Source organism: Thamnophis elegans, chromosome 3 (assembly GCF_009769535.1).
Source record: "Thamnophis elegans isolate rThaEle1 chromosome 3, rThaEle1.pri, whole genome shotgun sequence".
Taxonomy (NCBI): Eukaryota; Metazoa; Chordata; class Lepidosauria; order Squamata; family Colubridae; genus Thamnophis; species Thamnophis elegans.
In genome coordinates, this window is record NC_045543.1 from 68,049,160 (window position 1) to 68,075,246 (window position 26,087).

The window sequence follows — 26,087 nt, forward strand, 5'->3', positions numbered from 1 at the left end:
GCAGTCATGTGACCAATGGGGGTGTGTGAACGTTGGAACTTTAATCCAGGTGGTCAGTACCTTTTTTGGGTGTGTCATAACTTTGAACAGTTGCTAAGCAACCAGTCCAGTGGTGGGATTCAGCCAGTTCGCACCTACTCGGGAGAACCGGTTGTTAACTTTCTAAACAGTTTGGAGAACCGGTTGTTGGAAGAAATCTCCTTTTGTTTTTTTCCACTTTTCAGGGCTAATCCTGTAAGGAAGGCAGGAAGGAAACATTCTGGTATTGTTTCTAGCCTAATCTTTATTGCCCTGCTTACAGATACTACCTCTCTGGTTAACCATTATTACATTGTAACAGCTAAGGTGAAGAGTGAGTGACATTGAGTTGGCCACACCCACCCAGTCACATGACCATTGACCACTGCCTACCCAGCTGGTCATTAGGGCAGAGAACCGGTTGTTAAATTATTCAAATCCCACCACTGAACCAGTCATAAATCAATGACTACCTGTACTGACACAAACCCCAAAAGATGATCAAAACATTGCTAATGTGCTAGCGTAAAAATGTTAAGATTTCCAGTAAGTAAGATCTTCAAAGTAACCCACTTCTGCCTAATTTTCTGCATTTAGCATGGAAATAACAATCACTTTAACATGAAGCAGTCACTATGCTAAATAAGGTTACATGGTTGTAAGATATTTTATGACAGCTTGTGAAATACTGGAACCAAAGTGAAACAAAAGATACTCATTCTTTTTAAGATATACCCAGACTGTAAAACTAATTTTATTATTGACTTGGGTTACAGAAATGCCCTCACTTCTGTGGTCCTGGCAGAAAAATAATTCTTTCTGTATTCAAAAGAATACATTTCTTTTTGGAATTTAAAACCTCCGATCCCATATCCTGCCAATTAAAGATGGAAAGTGCATTGAATTCAGTGACATTACACTATAAGGAACAATGGTGTCTTCTTCCAGTGTGGTAATAAAGAGGAAACAAAAATATCTGTGCATGAGGAACATTAACTACAATGTCTGAATTGTTGAATCTTTGAAGGGAAAATGGCATGCCCAGAAATAATTTTTATAAGTTTTTACAGATGTGCCCTGACATTTTATGAACAGATTTTATGACCATTTTAATAAGAACATCTACATGCATATATCTGGATACTATCGGAACTTGGATGATTTCCCCCTCCCCCCCCAATAAGAGCTTAAAATTCAATCCAAGCCATTGTGCCTGGTAAGTAGAAAACTTGACAGTATGTTTGAGTCAATTAATTGCAGTGGAAAGTTTCAGAGATAGAGATGGAAAAACATTGCATACGTTCCACCGCAAGAAATTATATTTGCATCTCAACCATTGTTGAATTCCCTTCCATATACATTTGTATTTTAGATACTGAGGGCAGTGAATATAGAAAATGTTCACACAGCTGGATGTGAGAAGTTGGCATAAAGAAATCCCACTGCAGGACAGTGCAGATCAATGTCTTCAGCTTATGTCATTTGTGAATTATTTTTTTGCAATTCTTCTTTGTTTGGGACCAAGCAAGTTATTCCATACATTTAGAAAAGGAAAGTTGCATTCTCTCAGAAACAATCTTCATTCTCTTGGTGAAGAGCCAGTGAATTCAATTACTTCCTTAGATAAAGTTTTGGAAATTAAACTGTTTAGTTTAGTGCTAGAGATTCCATTGACTGATGAGATGTTTTAATCAGAGGTGGATTGCTGTTGGTTTGGTCCGGATCAGGCGAACCGGTAGTAGCGGCGACAGGCGATTCTGCCCAACCACCCAGATGCTTCTGTACATGTGCAGAAGCATCGCGCAGGAGCGCACTTAAACCACTAGTAAAAAAATTAGCAACCCGCCTCTGGTTTTCATGGACAATGGATTCTTAACAAACAGCTAATTTCTTTTTAAGCTATAATAGGATTGACCTTCTAAATGTTTCACCATATATTATTTTTATTGGAAGGCAAAGATTACACCAACTGAAGTGAGAAAATTATAGATGCACATCAGGAATTTAATTATGGTCCAGTGATTGACACCAAGAAAGCAAATTAAATTTTGCAAGGATGATAAATGAGATTATGGATCAACAACAGTTAATTAAGCTTCATTGCAGATGAGTTTAGGAGCAAAGGGCAGAAATTGTGATATGAACGTACGGTATTTTCCGACGTATAAGACAACTTTTTAACCCTCCAAAATTATTTCAAAAATCAGGGGTTGTCTTATACGCCGGGTATATCAAAAAACCAAAAGAAAAGAAAAAGCAATGCTACCAAGCAAAAAACAGCGCCGCCACCAGGGCAGACACCGACCTTTCAATCGATAACCTTGGCACTCCTTGCCTGGGCACGTGGATGGATGAGCGCTGGGATGGCTTAGTAAGGTCTGGCTGGAGGAGGAAGGCGCTGAGCTCAAACTATGAAAGTCCAGCAGCGCGGAGGCCTTCAGCCGGCTTGCAGGCGCCTGAAAGTAGGGGATCTTCTTATACCCCCAGTCGCCTTACACGGCGGAATATACGGTAAGTGTCTAATTTACAAAGTTGAAAGTGAGAATCCAGTACTATGAGAAACAGTGAGAGGTAACAAAATGGGGTGAAAAATTTGGCCACGCCTGTGTTCAAAGAGTCTGGCCAAAACAAAATACCAAAAAGTCAATCAACAATAATAAAAACAAAAATAAGGACAAAAATAAGGACAAAAGAGGAACCAAGTATAAAAGTACCCATTACCTTATAAGCAAAAGCACAAATTTAGAAATAACAATAGACAGTTGACTGACATTTGTGTTCAGTATTCTATTCAGTTGTTATTGTGGGGCAAATTCAAAACCTTTCTCTTCTTACTGGTTCTAATTTTCACAGTTGGTTTGGATTCCAAACTCATTAAAAAGAAAAAGTGTTCTTTGGTAGGTAGCCAGATTGAAATTTTGACATTCTATTCTGGATGCTGTGGTTGTGGGCAATTTGTGGAGGCTCACAAATTCATAAAAGGGACTTTAATCAGCATGAAAGATGGTTTGCTAGGCTGGAGTGCTCACTGTTCAGTGGCGCACCTTCTGGGCTACAAATTTCTCATGGAATTGACTTTAACATGAATCGTTCTTTCTAGCATAGGATCTAATGCTGATTGTTTGCTCAGCCAATTAAAAACTGATACTTTTATGTAACTATTGCCTTTTGTTGTCATGTTCATTTTTACTAGGATTTTAAAATAATATTGTATAAACTGCTCTGCTGGTATAAGAGAGGTAGAAAAACATTGTTAATCAAACCAACAACAAAGGATCATCTGATTGTCTTTAAAATATGGGTCCCGAGGCCACCATATTTTAAAATTCTATGAATATGGTAAACTTGAGCATTTGTCCCCTCTTAGCCTAACGTTCCTCAAGGACTGTTTGCAGAAATATTTTTTTTTAAAAAATCTTTCCTAAACATTTTGTAGCAATTCAAATAAATTGAAAGTGCCGTTTATTTTTTAAAAAAATAGGCATTATTTTGCAATTTAGGCAGGCATTGGTACTCAGTGTTCAAATTTGAAAAGAAAAAAAAAACCTCTAGACTTCAAGGTTAACCAGACTGTATTCATTCCATTTTACATTTTCAATCCCCTCAGACAGGGAACAATGAAAGGAGAAATGAAATGTAATTGGGGGGGGGGGGGCATTTAAAATATTGCACTTCTTTTCCTTTCCTTCTAAGGATAATGCCATCAGCTGTCCTTTATGCTGCCTTCCTATTCCAAGATATTAACCTTTATTTCACAGTGTTGTCTCTCACTGAAAATGAGATTGTGGCAAAGCATTCAAAACAGTTTTTATTTTCATGATAGTAACTTGTTACCAAATGACTGGCAGATGAAAAGGAGATTTTTGTTGGCAGGTGATTTTGGCAATAGATTTTTGAAAATAATGCCTTGAACTTTTCCTGGCTGTTTAGTCACTCACTCTCATACTCAGCCATTTCAAGCATATCAAACGTGAAGAAAGAAAAACAATTTAAAGGAATTAGGATAAGATAATTAATTAAACACCACTTCTTTCATGTAACTTTCCCAGTCTAAACTTCCTTTTTGCTATTTTTTTCCTTTAAATAATGCGATACCTAAGCATACCACCCCCCCCCCCCGGTTACTTCAAAACATTTTGTTCTGATTTTAATTAAAAAGGAGCTTGCAATTCCCAGGTGTATCTCAAGATTTGACCCCCAGATTATTTTGATACAGGGTTTCATTTAATATGCTATTAAATTGATTAGAATGTTCTCACCAGTGGTGGGCGGCAGGCGGTATGCCCCAGTATGGGCATACTGGAGCCTGCCCGGAGCCCCAGTACCCTTCCGGTACAGTGCTCCGGAGGGCCCACCCGCCCACCCGAGCTCCTTACCGTGTTTTAAAGCTGTTGGTGCTTCCGCGTACGCACATGGTGTGTATAGTGCCTGCGAGACACTCCGCCGAGCAGCTGGAGCGTCGTGGAGGCTTATGGAAGCATCGTTTCCAGTTACAATGCATGCACATGCGTGTGCATGTGGGTGATGCCAGGGCTGTTCCAACCTTACCGGTTGGAACGAAATCTGGAACCCACCACTGGTTCTCACTGATAATATGGTATATTTTGTTTTTCTTCTACATTAAACAGAAAGAGCAAAAGAGATTGGAATGGTCTTTTGAACTATTCCTGAAGGAAAAGTATCTGCAGCTGACCACAATTTTAGATACATAACAACACTGCCTGAAAGAGAGATATTTATTCATCAAACCTCTCAGGGATAAGCGGTGGTATTCAGACGGTTCGGACTTGTTCACCCAAACTGTAGTAGAAATCATGGGTGCCCCCCCCCCCGTTCTATGCCGTCCTATTTTGGCATGCTTTCAAGCAAAAGAGCATGCATAGAAGGCATAGAGTGTGCATATGCGTGTGTTCTGGTAGGGAAAGTAAGTGAATACCACCCCAGGATAAGATATAAAAGAGATTAGTGAGATAACCCACCTAATAATATCTGAAAATTAATTTGGGATCTATGTTTATTTTTTCCTAACAAATTGGAAAATGCTATTCTAGAATACAATGGAAAAGCTTGTAAAGGAACATTGGAATTGATCTCAGTCTCTTCTTTAATACTATCCACTACCCCAAGTCTTGTGCAGGTAGTCCTTGTCTTATGACCATAACTGGGACCAGAATTTCCATTGCTAAGCAAGGTGATTGTTAAATGAGTTGTGCCCATTTTACAGCCTTTTTGTAAACTACAGTTGTTAAGCAAATCACTGCAGTTGTTAAATGAATCACAGGGTCATTGTCAAGTGCCAGGAAATCAGGAGATCCAGGCAGTTCAAATGAGTATAAAAATTTATTGCAAGCTTAATCTCTCTATAATAGGGGTGTCAAACTTGTGTCGTCACGTTGTTGACATGTGATGTATCACAACTTTTTTCCTATCCACTAAAACAAGGGTGGACGTGGCCCATTGGATGCCAGTTTGACACCCCTGCTCTACAAGAATCTGAACTATTGACGGTCCAACCAAAAGGGCGGTTGATAAGAATCAATGGAGATCAAGGTGGGCTGGCCTTAGATCTCTTGTGGCTACAAAGGGATTCGAGACTGATGACACATTTGACCTCTCCCTCATGCTCAGCCTAGTCATCGCCTACAGTAATAAACTAATCTAGCTTCCCCCATTGACTTGTTTGTCAGAAGCCGGCTGAGAAAGTTGCAAATGGCAGTCACTTGAATCCAGGATGTTGCATTGACATAAATGCAGTTAGTTGCCAAGAACCTGAATGTTGATCATGTGACTTTGGGGAGGCTGCAATGATCATACAGTGCTAGGACTGGTTGTAAGTCACTTTTAATTCCAGACAGTCTCTAAATAAGTGATTGTAAATCAAGGACAATCCATGTAGCATTTTATACATATTGTCTAACCACAGCAGTAATTGTATTATTAAAATAGTATTGTTATTACATGTTTTCTATATTATATGGGAGTGTGAGGTTGTTTTTATTAATTAGCCAGAAAAAAAGGAAAAGGAAACACACCAAAATGTATCAAGTAGGCTCTATTTGAACAGCTTTACAGAAGACGTAGTCAAAGATATCTGAGTATAGATTAGCATACAATAGAACAGCTGTGGTATTTGCTAACTACTGAGGTTCTGAAACAGATAAGACGTGCTAGGAACCATTTTGCAATATCTTTCCCCCAGGAGTGGGGTGGGAATGGGGATTTTGTAGTATCCTTCCCCTGCCATGTCCACCAAGCCACACCCACAGAACTGATAGTAAAAAAAATGAATTTCACCACTGCTGGAATTTTGTTTTATTTCCATCCATCTGGGTTTTATTCCTTACTTGCTTTTCTTCCTTCCACAACCCACACCCACACTTAGCATACAAACACAAGGTAGAAGCAACCCATCCCTATATGTCTGAATGTTGCTAAGCAATGTTGACACTACATTTCTTATTATAGAATTTAAGATTTATCATGCAGATTCCTTTTTTCAAAAGGCCATATAGTCCATTCATTTCTGCATACTCTCTTCGAAGCATCATTTACATTTAACATGATTTTGACTATTTAATGAGAGAGAGAAATGGGACAAGAATCACTTGTAAGTAAAGATGGCCTTTTTACCAAGGCATTACTGGTAGTGACTATGTCAAAACAATTTTAAAATGGAAGTCTGTTGAACACTTTCTCTGATGTAAGCCTCCTTGGTTTCTTAACTCATCTTTAGGGTGCTTTAAAGCTGAAGAATGACCATCAGGAAATATAAACTGAAGGGAAAAATGATTACCGCTTCTTTCTTGATGTCCCTTCAGTTACAAATTCATGTATCATGTTTTTATAAACTGTCGCAGATTACAAGATCAGTTTTTGCTAACCTAAAGGTAAAGGTAAAGGTTCCCCTCACACATATGTGCTAGTCATTCCTGACTCTAGGGGGTGGTGCTCATCTCCGTTTCAAAGCTGAAGAGCCAGCGCTGTCTGAAGACGTCTCTGTGGTCATGTGGCCGGCATGACTAAATGCTGAAGGCACACGGAACACTGTTACCTTCCCACCAAAGGTGGTCCCTATTTTTTCTACTTCCATTTTTATATGCTTTCAAACTGCTAGGTTGGCAGAAGCTGGGACAAGTCATGGGAGCTCACTCTTTTACACGGTGCTAGGGATTTGACCTGTCCAACTGTCAACCTTTCTTTCTTTTTTTTCTTTTTTTTTGGGATCTTTTTTTATTTATTTCATTTTCATTTTGATTTTATACAATCACTTATATACTGTGCGTAACAAAAAACAAAAAAAAGGAAAAAATCCACCATAAAAAAAAAAAAAACCCAACATGACACTTCAATCCCCCATACACCCTTTCTTCTCCCCCTCCAACTTTCATTTCTCCCCTCCAGCATTCCCCTCTTCTACTTCCCTTCCCCCTCAGACATCTCCCCCTCCCTCCATCTCACCCTCCTTACATTCCCCTCTCGCTCCCTCTTTACTTCTCCCTCTTCTTTCCCTCTTCTCCTCACTTTGGTGTATCCCTACAATTAATCTATTCAGTTTATTTTTAGAAAATAAAAGAGAAAAAGAAAAAAAAGGAAAACGAGCCGCAGTATACAAGTGAATTCTTATTGTTCTAAGAATTGAAACTGTAATTCCACCCTCCCCCCTCCCCCCTATAATCCCCCCTCCCTAACCCCCTTACGGCTTCCCAGGTCCCATACCCGGCATAGTTCTTTAACAAGCACTTGAGTATAATAAAGCCAGCTAACTTTAAAGTTAAAAAAAAAAAAGAAAAACAAAAAAAAAGGGAATAGTAAAAAATAGAAAAGAAAAAAACACACACAGAAAAAAAAAAAAAGAAAAACAAGAAAGATCAATAAACCCACTACATTAACACAGCTTCCCATCATCTGTAAATCTTAAACAATGTAGCTCATTCCAAATTTCGGTTATTTTACTACTTGCAGGGTTTCAAACTGTGTTAGAGCCAGGTAAGTTAATCAATTAGGATTCCCCAACTAAAAGTCTCATTGCTTTATCTATCTATTCAGACCTTTAATTTATCTCTTTTTTATCCGAATATCCAAACCTTTCTATAAAACCATTAAACTCAAGTACTTCTTTCATTTTTCATTTCCAATACCTCCCATTCTATCCTTACCCACATCCACATGTAAATTTTTTACCTTCCACCCTGCCTTTATCCATATCCACATATATATTTTATCCGCGTCCATTGCTCCTCACATATTTACTCCACCTTCCTGGAGACTCTCTGACTAATCTTTCTTAACCTTATATTGAAATAGCAACTGATACAAACATCAGCTTGCATTCTAGCCCCAAGTAGTCTAGTTAAGCTTTCGCTACCCTTCCCTCTCCCACGTGCCTCCCAACTCCGTTCGTCCCAGACCACAACTCAAAAAGATCGCGATCTCCGCTCTCCTCGCCTAGGAAAATAATTCATGCGCAATTTGAGTTAGAGTTCAAACAAATCTTATATACAATATGTGTCCACAATCAGCAACGCTTCTTTCAGTCTCCATGTCTCATCATCGATATACAACTTTTCCATTTTATCCCAGGCAGAAATCATAAAGTTTTAAGAACATCGCTAAGTCTTTATTCTTTACTCTTCTGCCCTTCCGGAAGAGGAAAGCAACACCCTCCGCCTTGTAGCCACGTGTCTCGCTGCTTGTCTTCTCCTTCTCCTTGTCTCTCTCCAGGTCCGGATGAATCAGGAAGTCCCGCCTTCAGGGTCTTGTAATAAAATTCTCGGGCTTCACAGACAGAATTAATGCGGTGTTTTTGATTGCCAAATGTAACTGTAATGCCAGCTGGGACTTCCCATTTGTATGGAATCTGAGAATTTCTGAGTTCTTCAGTTAAGAAAATGTAATCTCTCCTTGCTCTTAATATTTGAGATGGTATCTCTTTAAAAACAATCAAGTCCTGTCCATCAATTCTCAACCTCTTGTTGTAAAGCTTCTGTATTATCACATTTCTGGATTCCCTTGTGGTAAAGTATATAATTATGTCCCTCGGAAGCTGTCGCTGTTTTGCTACCCACGAATTCTGGCGGTAAATTTTTTGAATCTGCCAATCAAAGTTAAGTCCCGGACTTCCCACCGAGCGGCTAAGAGCCTCAAAGAAGATCTGTTTCAAATTCTCCTGTTCGTTTTCACGCAGTCCTCTAACTCTTATTGCGAAGGCAGTCTTATTATAATTTATCATGACAAGTTGTTTTTGAGCATTTTCAATTTCCTGTTGTAACGTTTGAATTTTGGATGTCAAATTAAAGTTAGTTTCTTCCAAAAGTTCCAATTTATCCTCCGTTTCAGCAATATAATCTGTCATGACTGTCATTACTCCGATCATATCCTCCTTTGCTTGAGCAATTTTAGCATCAAATTGATCATATAAATCCGATATCAGTTGATTAATTTCCTGTCTGAAATTATTAAGCGTTTTGAGAAGAAATTCTTGTGTTAACAAATCTCCAGTGGAGGACGTAGGAGGCAAGGGTAGCGGCTTCATAGCAGTTTTTTGAGATATGTTATTAAGGAAGCGCTTCTGCTTAGATTTGGGAGCCATTCCAGAATAAAAATAAAAGACAAGCAATCAGGCTAGCCAAGAATCAAAGTCTCTGCTCCCCTCAGTTAATCTTTTAACAGTTAATACGGAGAAGCCTTCAGGAGAGTAGGGCTGACTAAGTACGTCACATCAAACACAAAAGCTATAAGATCGCCATCTTGTGACGCAGCTAGAAAAGGGAGCCTTTTGCAAAGTTGAAGCTGGTATTTTAGATAGTAATAGAAGAAATTCCTCAGGAATGGTCCCCGCCCGGATTAATTTTTAAATAGCTTAGCTTTGTCCTGGGGGGGGGGCAATCTGCCTAGGGCTGCAAAAAAGGCAGCTGCGGAGAACTGGCTGGAGTAAAAGCTCAGCTAATGTTGAACCTCTTCTCCATTCACAGCAAAAAAAAAGCTATGAATTACAAAGAGATCCTAACGACTGACCTTCTCCCTGCCCCTTTCTGCCAGAAAGGGGAGATATCTATAGATCTTATAAGATATACAGACCAGAACCCTGAGAGGAGCTCCGTTGAGCTCCCGACGGCGGCAGGCTCCTCCCCCCGAAGCCTCAACTGTCAACCTTTCTGATCGACAAGCTCAGCTCTTAGCCCCTGAGCCACCATGTCCCTTGTTTTTGCTAAACTGGAGCCCTACAAATGATCAGATTAGTAATTGTAGGGTTGAGAAACTTTAAGGTATAAGACAAAAACTAAGCAAATCAGAAAAGCTTTGAGTGTAGTCATTCCAATTCAATTTGTTATGTTAAAAAGTGTTCAGTTCCACATAAAGAATTTGAAAGAATTAATTTTCCTTGCAACTTCTGACGACTGACTCTTGCAGAACAGACACCGGGAACATCTTGAATTCCATTGTAGAGTGGAATTACTTACACACATACTGTCCTAGAAATAACCCTGAATACAATAAAGTGGATAGGAAAATAATTCACTTTAAATCAGAGCAGTTGTTTTGTGCTGGATGCCAGGAAATATGTTCCCAATTGTGTCAAATTTCTCTGCCTTTCAAATACAACGTGGCAAAGTGCAAATGACTTCTCAAGGCGCTGAGAACCCATATGGAAGAGAAGCAAAGAGCAAACAGCAGCCTACCTTGGGGGACAAGGTTCCAGGTTACAAGATCTCAGCAACTGTAGGGGGCGCCGACTGCTCACACATAGATTTTCATCTGCAAATTCTCTGGTCTGTTTATTCAGGCAAGTCACTACAGCCTCCTGGACACCTGGACACACAAACCAAATTAAATCAAATTAATGTTTAAAATCCTGCCAGCTGCATTCCAAGTACAGAGTCAGCAGAGAGAACTGCAGACATGATACTAACAAGAGATCCTTTGGAGCAGCCAGCTTGGGAGCTTGGTGCCTTTAGGAAAGTAATCTGATACTCTCTATCTGTCAATAGGGCAGCATCACAGATGGCTACTACCCACAGAGGGAGCATAGCGATTTACAAGTGGAAAGGTAACGCCACATGGCAGATACACAATAGGTCTTCTAGACAATTGAAAAATATCTTCCTTTTTTAATGGATTAGATGCAGTAGCTGTCTTATTTTTATTTTTCTAGGAATAGATGATGCAAACTTATTGCCTGCCGCTAAGGGAAATGCCCTTTTAACATTTATTGTTCTGAGGTGAAATTCAGCACTGAATCAAAACCACCCTATTAGATAACAGCACAGATATTATATTATTATAATGGAGTGTTCTGGATCTATGGAAGTGGAACAAAGGTTTAGAAGTCCCAAAGAGCCGATAAAAAGAAACACCAAGTTTATTGGGTTTTAGTGAGTTCAGTGGTTTGAAATAGTTTGAGGATCTTATTCCAACTAGAGCTAGGAATATATTTGTGAAATGGCATAGAAAACTGGTTAATCCAGGTAACACTTGTTGAAAGAAATGTCCTTCTATGTTCAGCTCCAAGTGGGGAAAAGGTGATCACATGCTTCAATGTTGGTGGAGAAGAAAAGGAAGGGCTGAGATGCTGAAAGTCCCTGGTTTTATGCCCTCTCTGGCCTTTGATCTTGATCTTGTATTCTGATTGGTTGTCAGACTCCCATGGGGCCATGCAGGGGCAACTCTTTAGGCTGTGTTTTGAATCCAGGTTTGGTTGAGTTCTCAGATGCCATGTGGTGAGTGGGTGAAGGCTAATCATGCCTTAATCCCATCCCCCTGGAGCTGAAGGGGAGAATCTTTATTATGTAAAGGGACTGGCTTGGGCGATGGCCCCTTGACAAAGGGAGATGGGTAGGAAGCTGCAGGGAGCTATTCTCTCTTTAAAACATGTTTCTCCCTTTTCACATCCAGGGAAATATTCTGCCTTTTCAATATTTCCTAGGATATTTCATTTTTCTGGGAGCGGGCTGGGTGATAACTTCCTATACACTTAAGGCTTTGTTTCAATTAGTCTCAAAAACTTACAGATGTTTTTTAAAAGCTCTAGCTAAAAAAAGCATTGCAGAGAGAGATCAGGGTTGCATGATGCTACCCACATGAACATGGAGCAGACCTCATCATGAGATGAAAACTATGCTTAGCTGAATTTTATAGAAGTCACTTTCAAGGTACTTTTCAGTTTACTGTCATGTCTTCTGACATAACCTTTTATATAAAAACAAATTACACATGCTTCCAAGGTTTGTGGCTCTGAAGACCGCCTTTAAAACCAACTCTCAATGTGCAATGCAATTTCACCAAGAAAAAAATAAAACTTGAGCCATAATTCTGTTTCCTTCACTCTCTATGATCTTCCAGCACACTTTGAATGTTTCTATACTTCAAGATAAAACATTTATTAGAAGACAAGAGCACTGTAAAGGTAAAGGTTCCCCTCGCACGTATGTGCTAGTCATTCCCGACTCTAGGGGGTGGTGCTCATCTCCGTTTCAAAGCTGAAGAGCCAGCGCTGTCCAAAGACGTCTCTGTGGTCATGTGGCCGGCATGACTAAATGCTGAAGGCGCACAGAACGCTATTACTTTCCCACCAAACGTGTTTCCTAGTTTTCTACTTGAATTTTTTTTATATGTTTCTGAACTGCTAGGTTGGCAGAAGCTGGGACAAGTAATGGGAGCTCACTTCATTACGCAGCTCTAGGGATTCAAACCGCTGAACTGCTTACCTTTCTGATTGACAAGCTCAGCGTCTTAGCCACTGAGCCACCATGTCCCTTAAGAGCACTGTATCCTCTAGTAATTTCTTGACAGACTTCAAATACAACCTCCAATCTCCAATATTAGGACATACTAATTCAGGGAAGCAAAATATGCAAATTCACTGCCGCCCACCAATGTTTTCATTATGGTTTCTAGCGCTGGAATAAAAAGATTGCCCAGGACTTAGGAAAACGAATGCTACATATTCCCTTTTCTTTGACACAATGTACGGGAATGGTCTTTGCAGCCTGGACACTGTGTTCAAAGGTCATCTGACTATAATTTCAAGATTTACTTGAATGGTGATGTTTAGCTTGGGTTAAACCTTTGGCATTGCCTCTACTGCAGAGATTTAAAAAAGAATATAGAAGGAAAAGAAGCTGCACAGTGCTTCAATTCATTGAAGCATCAAAGTCTTTTGAAGATGACAGAATGTTTATAAAACCAACAAGCAAGCTTGAAAAACGTTGCTGAATGAGAAAAAATAACACGCTCATCTATGCAGAATAGACAACACAGTGACTTATTTTTTAAGCCAAAGTTTAAAACAAACATGCCTTTTTGTTGTGATGGGTCAAAGCATTGTTCCTCAAAATAACATTGCATTTTAGCAAAAAATAAATTAAATAAAATAAAAGAGAGAGAGAGAGAAAATTCTCAGAGCTGTTAAGCCTGACATATTTTGGTTTATTCCATGCTAACTTGATTTTGCAGTATCCCCACAAAAACATACAGTGCTTTATAAGCTCATGACTTAAATTTTTGGCTCAAAAATACATAGATATGGGTATAAAATTCAGGCAAATGAGTATTTTGTGATACAGTGCACACAAGAATTCAAATTGTGTAGAAAATAGACATTACAAATGGGATTTCAATGGAGTTTTATCACTGACAGATGTCAAAACAGGACAGAACAAGCTTATGAATTAATAAACGGGAAGTTGCCATGAACAGAAAAAGTTCTAATGCATAAATTGTGATTTAGCAGCATTCTATTGGTGAGAGTTCTGTGTATGCACCCATCAATATGAAAAAATGCTTCCCAGTGTAAATAATAGGAACAATAATAAACCAAAGCTCACTAAAATACAGGTTTAGGTTTACACTTAAAATAGTCAAGTATGAACACTACAACCACATGTTTGCAAGTGTGTAATGTATGGAAACACTAGTCAGAGCATTGGAATTGTTTCCTGTTCTTTGTCATATTTGCATTTTTGGCAAATTGATACCGTATAATATGCTTCTCATTATTACAGAAAAGGGCTATATATAGCATTTCATAGCAAGGAAGAATGCTTGGTGGAATGCTCCTTTCCTTTAACTAAAAAAAAATACTACTTGACTTTATGAGTTAAAGAATGTAAACTCATACAATTTAATTTAGTAATTATTTCTGTTTTATTATGTTTACATTAATATAAACATAATATAAAATAACTTAAAAAAACAAATATGTAATGTGCAATAAAGAAGCCAAATATCCTTTCCTAATCAAGTTATTTAATTAGGTCCAGCTTTAACTATAGCACAAGGGTTGCTCTTTATCTTGAACTAAACAATACTATTTAACTTTATGAATTGCTCCAAACTTTGGTTTGTCCCCCCCCGCCCTTCTTTATTCTTCCTTCTTTTGTATTGTATCTTGTAGACTGTAAGTTTGCAAATAAAATTGTTCTGCTTTCACTGGTTCTATGTGAGCTTCTGTGAAAAACTTCCCGCCTGAAGAATAAGATGAAAAAATGGTTTTAAGTCAATGCAATAATAAATAATGAGAAAACGCTTCTCAGAATTGGGAGTAAAAATCATTCATTACAATTTGAGTATTTGAGATTCAAGTTTTAAAAAATATCAAGAATTTTAACGTAGAAGCTGAGTTTACCTTCCCTTGAAAAATCTCTCTCTATGACTTGGAAATTAAAATGCCACATGGTACAAGAGTAAGACATGGTATGAATCTAAGTAGCTTTTAATTTAGTTTCAATATACCATCAAATGAGATTTGCAATGTTTATATCTACTAGCAGAACATAATTGTTACATGATACTTGATGACAGTGGTAGAAGATGTAGCCACTGAATATAGACTAAATTACTAATTAGTTCCTTCTGGCTGCTATTCCTTTGAGGGCAAAAACCTACTTCTGTGTCTATTATATTTCATCTATGGTGAGTAGAAAAAAATACAATTAACTTATCTGTCATGTAAGATTATTTGAAATGTATTTATTTCATTTTAATTGTGTGAACAGAAAGTGTTTCTTCAAGCATGCTGGAAGACAGCTGTTTTGCCAACAACTGCAAGACACTGAACTGAACACATGCAATGCGATAAACAAGGATAATAAATACAAACATAGCTGCAAAGCCCAGGGACAACACTTCATTTTTACTCAGTACCATCAAAGTATTTCTGTTAAAATGGGTCTTAGATTAAGGGTTCGGTATTTGCATAATCAGTATTTGACTACAGGTTATGTAGACTGACACCAGAGATTTCACAATATTGGGTGGAATTCAGCCAGTTCGGACCAGTTCGGGTGAATAGGATGCTAATTTTACATCTGTTTCGCCAAACCTATGGTTGCAAGGATAGGCTGGCCCCGCCCACCCCTCCCCCCCTAGAAGTTTCCACGCAGCCCATTTTGGATGCCAGATAAGTGCAGGGACCACTCGGAGGCTCTGGGGGGGCAAAAAATGGGCCTCCCGGAAGTTCCAGGAATTCGGAAATGGGCTCGGGGGACGCTGTTTTCACCCTTCCAGAGGCTTCAGGGGAGGACTGGGGAGGACAAAAGCCCCTCCACCCTCTGTGGTGCAGGAGACCAAGTAGGCCACGCCCATCATGGCCATGCCGGTTGCTAAAATTTTTGAATCCCACCCCTGCACAATATAATATGATGATAACAATAGCAATATATGAGAAATAGTGTCCTGTTTAACTTCTCTCAGTACATTTAACTGATGAGATAGTTGACACCACTGGCAATCAAGCAAGTTATTCTTTTATCATTATAAAACTTTCTGGTTTTACAATTTGTTCTGGTTCTATACTGATTTCATCTCAAAGTTTCCTAATCAATCTACCCCACAGCGGTCTCACACCACAATTTCTGTCTTTGTTTTCTTTTCATTGATTTATGAATGCTTCACTTAGTAGGATGACACAGGCATGAGTGGAGATTCATGGATGCAATGTTTCTAATTATATTTTAAAAAGAAAATCAAGTAAAGCTTGATTTTGCTCAAAGCTATGCTACAAGTGAGTTAAATGTACTTACAGGTAGTCCTCGATTTACAAGTTCATTTAGTGACTGTTCAAAGTTACAATGGCACTGAAAAAATAACTTATGGCCATTTTCCCCATTTATAACTGTTGCAGCATCCACATGGTCACGTAATTTACATTTGGATGCTTGACATCTAACTCACATTTATGACAGTTGCTCTCCTTTTGCGACCTTCTGACAAAAGTCAGAATCAATGGGGAAGTCAGATTCACTTAACAACCATGTGACTAATTTAATAATGGCAGTGATTCACTTAACCAATATGGCAGGAAAAGTCATAAAATGGGCCAAAACTCACTTACTATATTTTTCGGAGCATAAGATGCACCAAGGTTTTGAAGAGGCAATTTTTTTTTTAAAAAAGTAGGTAGGTAGATAGATAGAGAGGGAGAGAAAGAGAGAGAAATACAGTAGGTAGGTAGGGAGAAAGAGAGAATAGTTAGGTAGGTAGATAAAGGGATAGAGAGAGAAATTGAGAGATAGAGAAATACAGTAGGTAAGTAGGAAGAGAGAGAGAGTGTGTAGATGGGTAGGTAGAGGAATGGAGAGAGAGAAGTAGAAAGAGAGAGAGAAATACAGTAGGCAGATAGGGAGAGAGAGTAGTTAGGTAGGTAGATAAAGGGATAGAAGAGAGAGACAGAAATAGAGAGAGAGAGAGAAATACAGTAGGAAGGTACAGAGAGAGAGTGTAGGTAGGTAGGTAGATAGAGGGGGTTCCACCACAAAACCGCAAAGCCCTTATCCGCGCCGACATAAGTGCGGAGGGCAAATCCGCGCCGTCCGAAGCTCTAAGGAAAAATGCGACTCTACCGCGATGACATAATCGCGGAGGGCAAACCCGTGCCTTCCGAAGCACTCAGCACCCTAAACCTAACCCTAACCCTAACCCTAAACCTAACCCTAAACCTAACCCTAAAGCAAACCCCTAAACCTAATCCTAACCCTTACCTTAATTTAAATCGGCTTTCTGGCACCACGCTGTTTTAAAGCGCCCTTCTGTCGCCGCGCTGTTGTCGCGGCGGTGATGACGTACGGTGATGACGTCGCGGCTTTAGCGACACGGTTTTATCACCGCTATTTTGACGAGCGCGGTTTTGTCGTGCCACGGATAGAGGGATAGAGAGAGAGAAATAGAGAGAGAGAAAAATATAGTAGATAGGTAGGTGTTTTTGCTGGCACAGCACTTGATCAATGTAATTCTCATCAATCAGTTAAAGAGCTTTCCAGAAGGGAAAAAAAAAGTTTTTGCACTCTGCAAACCTCCCCAAAATGCCTGTTTTTCACGAAAACGGGCCCAGTTTCCCCCCCCAAAAGGCATAAATAGCCTTGGAAGGGCTTGCAGAATGCTCTTGGGGGGGGGATGAGTAAAAAATGGCCAGGTTTTTTTTGCAAAAACGGGCCCATTTTTTGTCAAAAGAATTGCATGCATAGCCTTATGGAGGCTTATAAAGTGCTGCTCGGGGCTGGGGAGGGCAAAAAACAGGCCATTTTTTGCTCATTTATGCCCCCCCAAGCCCTCAGAAGCTCTCTGAAAGTCCTCATAAGGCTCTGCATGGCCATTTTGGTGAAGGGGGCATGGCTTTGGGAGGCAGAAAATGCTGTATTTGGTGTATAAGATGCACCCAGATTTTCAGCCCCTTTTTTGGGGGGGGAAAGGTGCGTCTTCTACTCTGAAAAATACGGTAACATATTTCTCATATAGCAACAAATATTCTGGGCTCAATTGTGGTTGTAAGTTGAGGATTATCTGTAATTGGAAATTGCAAGGATATCGGGGGTTTTTCTGTACTTCGTTTAGCAATAGGCAAGGAGATAACTGGCCAGTGATACAATCAAACAAAATTGTTTACCTTATTTCAATATTTCTTTTGGCTTGGACTTGACACTGAGTTTGAGGGCCATAAGAGAGTGATTAACTTACAATTATTTGTTTAGTAACCATTCAAAATTACAATGGCACTGAAAAAAGTGACACATGATCAGTTTTCACATTTAAGGTCATTCAACCCTTCCCTCCCTAGTCATGTAGACCAAATTTGGATACTTGGCAACTGGCATGTATTTGTGACAATTGCAGCATCCCAGTGTCATGTGGGCAATCCTTCCCAGCCAACTTCCAACAAGTAAAGTCAATGGGATTGCAACTTGGATTTGCTTAAAGAACGAATGGTTCACTTAACAACCAGTAAGTCACTTAGGGAGCCGGGGTGGCATAGTGGGTAGGATGCAGTACTGCAGGCTACTTGCCGCCTGCTTGCAGTTTGGCAGTTCAATCATGAATGGCTCAAGGTTGACGCATCCTTCCAAGTTTGGTAAAATGAGGACTCACTGTTGGGGGCAATATGCTGACCAGTGACGTGCGGTGAGGTTTATTGCTGGTGAGGCAAAAAGAAAGAAAGAAGCTTTTGACCGCTCCGGACAAAGCGCCGGAGCGGCCAAAAGCCTGTTTCTTGAAAACGGGCACTGGGAGGGAGATTGAAAAGGGCTGGCCTTGGTGACATCACAATGTAAAGTAAAATCTCCCCTCCACATTTTCAAGCCGTTCGCAAAAATGCTCCATTCCGATCCTTCAAATGCTGAAATCCTGGAATATGTGGAAGGCTCGAAATGGGGCATTTTTGCGAACGGCTTGAAAATGTGGAGGGAGATATTCCTTCCTCTCCCCGATCTGAAGGTCAGCACAGACTGAAAACAGGATAAGAGACAAAATTCCCCCTCCCCATTTTCAAGCAGTTTGCAAAAACGCCCCATTCTATGCTTTCAATCCTGCAATCCTGGATAATGTGAAGGATCAGAATGGGGCATGTTTGCAAACCGTTTGAAAATGGGGAGGGGGGATTTTGTCTCTTATCCTGTTTTCAGTCTGTGCTGACCTTCAAAACAGGGTGAGAGGCAGGAATATCCTCCTCCACATTTCAAGCCGTTGGCAAAAACGCCCCATTTCGAGCCTTCAGTGTGAATATGCAGATGAGAAGCCACCTCTCATAGGCATGAAAATCCATACACTTGGGACATTGGAAGAAGCCCCGCGAGGAGATGCTGCTGCCGAAGGAAATCTCCCCCTGCCCACCTGCAGATCGTCCTTTCAAAGAGGAATTTCAGTGGTTCCCCAAAGAAAGTCAAAGACAAAAGGCTCTTTTTGCACCATCGAGGAAGCCAGTCAAACGACTCAAATCCCGACTACCTTGGGGCTCATTCTGACATCTCCCCCCCCCAGCCTTTTGTTTAATAGCGATTCCTTTCCCCATGAACTAATTGTGAAGTGTACCAAGCGGATAATCAGCGCACCTGTTTTTAAACCTGGGATGCCTTGTAAAGTTTAACACTCACTCATATGATACGCGCACACACACACATCAGTTTTCACCCGCAAGTGGTTTAAAGTAAATAAGATACCACCAATAGCCACACACAAACGCACACACAGATAATAAAAACAAATTACAATTACTTACATTACAAATAAATTGAATTCCTCCCCCCTGCCCCCTCCCTCTGACCCACATACCTTCCACCTGCTTCAAAAATGCAAGATTTGGTCCAGCCAGGGCCAGGCAGGCTAGGCTAGTTGCTGCTAGAGTCACCACGTGGATGACTCTGCTTAAATGTTTTAAAATAGGCTCTAAACAAAGTGCCCTCTGCAGGAGGAGGAGGGAGAATCACATGCCTCATTTGCATATAGAATTTTTTGCGTTTTAACCCTTGGTTGACTCTTAAAAGGCGAAAAATTCCTTATGCAAAGAAGGCCCATAGTTCTCTAGCCTCCTCCTACTAACTGCACTAAGGACACTCAGAGTCACTGTGACTTAGAGTCTGGGAGCAACTACCTTGGCCTTTTTAATTATTTTAAAAATAGTTTTCTCTTCCTCAGGAGACTGGTGAGGCCCCGCCTCCCTTGCCTCTAGTGACTGCACGTCACTGATGCTGACACTGTAAACCACTTTGAGAGGGCTGTAAAGTATTGTGAAGCGGTATATAAGTTTAAGTGCTATTACTAACCATGGCAAAACGGTTGTAAAACCAAATGTGACTCACTTAACAACTGTCTTACTCAGCAACATAAATTCTGGTCTCAACTGTGTTCGTACTGTAAGTTGGGGGATACCTGTAATAGGGAAGCTTCCTTGGATGCACAGAACTGCCACCTGTTTCGTGGTTCGGTAAGGCTGTAAGTCCAGTTACTGCTGTGATATACTGAAGATTAAAGCTTTGAGAAGCTGTTTTCTTAATTCTTAAATCTCAGAACCAAGTAAGAAAGAAAAGTCGCATCTTATTGTGGGTAGGAAACAGGACTGAAAATATTCACTCTGTAAGATTTTCCTATTATACAGAATGCATCCATAGCCTTTGAAAAGCTACAGTTTATTCCGTAAACATAACTTTTGTATGGCAGATCTCAGCTTCCAACAAGGAAAAGAAGTTAAGGATTTCAGCGAAATTAAGGAAGTTAAGGATTAGAATTGTTAGGTGCATAGCACTCCATAAACTATTATACCAAAATAATGACATTTGGATTGGACACAATGTATATCAGTCAATTCTTATAACAGGCATTAATGGTGATACTCCTTGACTTTTCCTTTGAGTGCCAAGTTTATTAGCTCCAGGCAGTGGTTTCCTTAGCTATTTCTATCATGTGTTTTTTTTCCCCTTCTCCCCTTTAAATCCAAGCTAATATCATTTGGTGGGATAAGCTATCAAAACCAGCTGAGTCACCAAACAGATTCAGGAAAAAGAAATACAAGAGCCGTAGGTGTTTGAGATCCATATGTCTCTGCTTACGAGGGAGGCAGACGTCAGGCGATGTAAAGTAAATGACACCTGATGCTTCCTGCCTTAGCCTTTCTCTCTAAAAACATGATTCTCTGCCCCAAATGTAAGTGGTCAGCAGGAAATGTAAATAAGCAGGCTACTACTTTAGTCATTTGAAAGACCCCAGCTGCGAATTTTGATACCTTCTCAATTCAAAAGGGTTTTCCATCTGGACCTCGTTTGCAACTGGTCTTCTACAGAGCCACCCCTTTCTTTTACAATAAGAAGACTGACTGCTGATTTCTCACATTGTGACTATTTTGGTGACGCTGATCTCTGTGTTGCAGTAACTTTGCGTGGTGGCTATAATCTGTGAGAAGTGCATAGGCCGTGGAGAACCCCAAGGGATTTTCATCCCTTTGCCAGTTGACTCAAAAATATGTGATGCCTCTAAATGGAACATCACCATTCAGAAGTATTCTTGGTTTTCTACCTGACAATCAAACCATGAACATATTCTACAGGCCGTATCTCTGTGATATAACAGAAATACACAGTTAAACTCTATGGGCATTATAATGTAGGAAGTTAGCACCCACCCCTCTCCTAGAAGAATGAAATATTCTGGGAAATATTTAAAAGGCAGAATATTATATTCCCCTGGATGAGAAAAGGAGAAAAATGTTTTTAAAGAGAAAGCAGCTTCTTGCAGCTCCCTGCCCCCACTTCAGCTCCAGAGTGATGGGATTAAGGCATGGCCCTCAGGACATGATAGGATTAGCCCTCTACCCATCTTACCACATGGCACCTGGGAAGATTACATCATCCAGCAAGGCTCAACCAAGCTTGGGACTCAGGACAGCCTACAGAGTTGCCCCTGAATGGCCCCATGGGAGTCTGACAACCAATCAGAATACAAGCTCAAATTCAAAAGCCCAGAGAGGGTATAGAGCTCAGGCACTCTCAGTATCTCTTCCTTTTTTTCCCCTTCACCCAACATCTTCAAGCCATGTGGTCCTTTCCGCCATTAAAATCTTCTTTCCCAGCAACTTCCAGGAATCCAGTGTCTTTTTCTCACTTGGAACTGAACCCAGATGAACATTCCTCCAACAATCAGTATTCTAAATATAGGTAGTCCTTGACTTACGAACATTTGTTGAGTGACTGAAGTTTCATTGGCACTGAAAAAAGTAACTTAGGACTGTTTTTCACACTTACAACTGTTGCAGCATCCACATGGTCAGGTGATGAAAATTCTGGCACTTGGCAACCGATTCACGTTTATGACGGTTTCAGTGTCCCGGAGTCATGTGATAGTCTTTTGTGATCTTTTCACAAGCAAAGTCAATGGGGAAGCCAGATTCACTTAACAACCGTGTAACTAACTTAACAACTGTAGTGGTTCACTTAACAACTGTGGCAAGAAAGGTTGTAAAATGGGGCAAAATTCATTTAACAACTGTCTCGCTTAGCAATAGAAAATCTTTTTTAAAATACCACCACCACTAACCCAAGATTTTACCTTTGACCGAATTTACATTTTGGTGAATAGAAAGAATCTAGATTGGATTTAGGGAATTACTGGTAGTATGAGGTTAATTTATAACACATCATATATGCTAGATGTTAACCTAGTCTTCCTACCATTTTCTAGAAAAATCAATTAAAATAAGAAAAGAGAACAAGTAGCAATGCATGGAAACTAATCAAGGAGAGAACCAACACAGAACTAAGGAGACATTTTCTGACAGTTGGAACAATCAATGGAATGACCTGCCTGGAGAGGTGGGTGAGATTTTTAAGAAAAGATTGGACAACCATTTGTCTGAAATGATATATGGGTTCCTGCTATTTCCACCCAGGGGGGAGTTGGACTACAAGACATCCATGGTCCCATCCAACTCTGTTATGCTGTTATTCTATTATTCTGTTACATAGTTTGAAATCTCAATCCTTTTAACTTTGAGATGGATCTTGGCTCTATTAGTAGACATGACTGATTTCAATGAAGTCTAAATGTAAAAAATATAATCTGGATCCAAGTACATTACTTCCACAATTCAGTATGTAGGAAACAAAGAAATGAGAGAAACTGAAAATGGAACTCACCTCCACCACAAGCCTCAGAACATTCAGTGAAGCCTTCATATTCCCAATCGTAAAGTTCATCAAAATCTTGTGAGCCCCTAAACAGGAGATCAGTCTCTTCACCAGTTTCTCCGTTGCATGGACCACCATAGCAAGCTCGTTCGGACACTGGTTTGGGCCCTTCACATTCATCAATGGGCAAATCAGCCACAGACTGAGAGAAGGATAGCAGCACCTGACACTTCACCAGCCGCACCTGGACACCCACTCCACAGGTCACACTGCAGGCAGACCAGTCCTCAGGAATAAACCTGTGAAGGTGAAACCATTGTGAGAGGAGAGAGACAGAATGTAAGAGTGTCAGAGTTTGTTGCATTAATTCAAATCCAGAAGCACACACAGATAACTGATGCAGCAGGATTCATTAACTTCTTTATGTACATAAGAATAGATGAATATATGTACAATACCAACAGGTGGTTCTTCCAAGTAAACACAAGGCAGGAGAGTTACAGGGAAACACAAGCAGTTAGTTTATTTAAGCAGAGAAGCCCAGACAGACTGCTTCTTTACTTTTCAGAGCATCAGAGTGCTTAAGTTTCTGTTTCAATTCACTGTACAGACTCAGAAGGTTGCAGGCAAACCATGACCCGGCTCCGAGCCGTCTGGCATGGCTCTCAGTCACCAAATAGTTCCCACTGGCTGTCCCAGTTGCACAGCCTATTCATTGGCTGACCTTGTTCCCATGTCTCTGCCAGTCATGAATATTTTAACAAAGAGTAATCTAAGGGCTGCTCAGGCACACTTCAAATCATTCACTGCCCCCTCTCCTCAAGTAATGAAACTACAGAAATGTCTATGGAGATTCTGAGTCATCCAGGTCATGGTTGTCCCAAAGGAGATTTTTCAAGAGGCAACTGAACCTTTTGGGTTTTCTTTGAAGACATTTCAATTTTCATCCAAGAACCGCTTGAAGCTGAAGAAGAACCTTCTTGGATGAGAAGTGAAACATCTTCAATGAAAAACCAGAAACTCCAGTTGCCTCATGAAAAAGCGCCTTTGGGACAACTACAGAAGTGCCTGTCCATGGATTCAGGATCCACAGCTCATACTAAAATAAGAACACAATCTTTGTTGTAAAGTTTGCTTCTGAAGATGTTTCAGGGCCACCTATATTTTTATATTTGAGCATAGAAAGGCATCTTAAGGATACCTGCCCACACCAAAGGAGTCCAGCTGGGATGCATTAATACTTACCATTTTTATAGTTAAATGTTCTTGGATGGAGATACAGTAAGTTCACATTTTAAAATGCTTTTGTGATAAGCAGAATTTTGAACTGTTTATCTGATTATCTAACTAACAGTATTTACCTCATCTATAAATGTCGGTAAGACAGCATAGAACAGAAATAACAAAACACATAACGATTATTCAATAAATTAAAAAACTGAAATATTAAACATGTGTAAAACAGCCTTGAAAGTCTACTACTCATATGATTTTAAAGGATTAGTTCTTCGTTTTGAGAACAGTGGCTCAAATTTCTCGCCAAAAAGCTAAAGATCTGTTTATGGTTTTGTTCTATATACAACTACTTCAAATGAAAATTTTTATCTTTTAATAAATGTTAATACTATAAAAGTATGCTTGATGCTTCAGTAATTTCGGCTACCATTCTATGTATTTGCTAACAAATTGTTAACATGGATGGAACGCTTAGTGTTCACTGCTACCCATTTGCTTACAGTGAGAGAAAAACACACAGATGTTTATCCAGTAGGTGTGATCAATTGCATAAATTATACTCATTATTAATGAAGTCAAAGTGTACCATAATAATTCATAACTGAAATACAGGAAATAACATCGGGAAGTTTCTGTTTCCTGAACAGTTATTTTACATGTTGAATTATGAACCTAAAAAGGTAGGTTTATACCATATAATAATTTGTTTCAAAAGCATAGAGAGAATTTATGATGATCCTTTGATATTTCTGGGCCAGCCGTATGGGCCAGATTTAAACAACCCGCGGCTGGATCCTGCCCGCAGGCCTTGAGTTTGACACCCCTGATCTAAGGTCTCTTTTCTTTGTAATATTAAGTTTTGTTCAATTATTTCTTCCTTCAGAAAGAAATGACTTATTTTTAAACTTAAAAAAAAAACCCAATGTGCTTTAAATTCAAATTCCATGTTGAAAAATATGGCTCCTCATAAAAAATCATCTCATGAATAAATAGTGTAATAGCCTCTGCTTTTTAAATAGATACTGTGAGAGTATCTATCTTAGTTTATAGGGAAAAGAAGCATTAACTTTTAAATTCTCTACAATAGACTGTAGAAGATGTTTAAAATTATGAGCAAAGAATGACAAGGAGGATGGAGAAGTCAAACACACACACACCAAATGGCTTTTTGTCCCAGGAGGCTTCAGGGAGGCCTGCTAGGCCCAAAACAGGGCACTGGGGGGTGGGTGCGGTGTGTTCCCCATGGCCCGTTTTTGGTCCCAGGAGGTTTCAGGGAGGCCTGTTAGGCCCAAAAGGGGGTGAGAGGGTATCGCATGCACATGCACAGGAGGAGGAGAGCAGGGGTGTCACGTACACATGTGCAGGGCCAGGGCATGGGGGTGTCGTGCATGAATTGCATTATGGGCAAATTTATTTTATATTTCTGTAAATGCTGGAAGATCTAAACTGGTATATGGCAGGACCCAGTCAGGTAAGGTTTTAGGAGTTGCACTGCTTTTATGAGTTTAGAACTGTGCAATAAAATAGTTTACATATAAACTAAAAACAGCTAGTAATCATTTTCCTTTCCAGTGATACGTTTGACGACTATTTAGGGTACAGATTTTTGAAAATTAATGCAGTGAAAAATTAAATATTTCATGACAGCACACAAAGAAGGATGCAGTTTAAGATTAAATTGTCCCCTACTGTGCAGTTAAGTTACTGAAGAAATTTTTTTGTTGGCACCAATTTCCCATTTCCTAGCTGCACAATGAGGAGCTCTCAGCATCAGAATTATCTTCTTTGTAGTTAGACCATTTTATCATGTTCTTAAACAGGTTTGTTCAAACAGGTTATTCAGAAAGTTAGCTTGATATTTTTTTTAGAGCCAGGATGAAGGAACGAGGCTACCCTAACATCAGAAAGGGAGACTAAAATTTCTGGTTTCTAAGTGACTGTGACAAGTTGGAT

General features: G+C 39.8%; 1 protein-coding gene across 1 annotated transcript in view; it reads right to left on the reverse strand.

Moving 5' to 3' along the window:
- ADAMTSL1 (ADAMTS like 1) overlaps positions 1-26,087 on the reverse strand; it is a 542,768-nt gene that overhangs the window by 76,297 nt on the left and 440,384 nt on the right. The window contains 2 exon segments of the mRNA XM_032212442.1: positions 10,698-10,827; positions 22,908-23,197. Coding sequence (XP_032068333.1) covers positions 10,698-10,827; positions 22,908-23,197 — 420 coding nt within the window.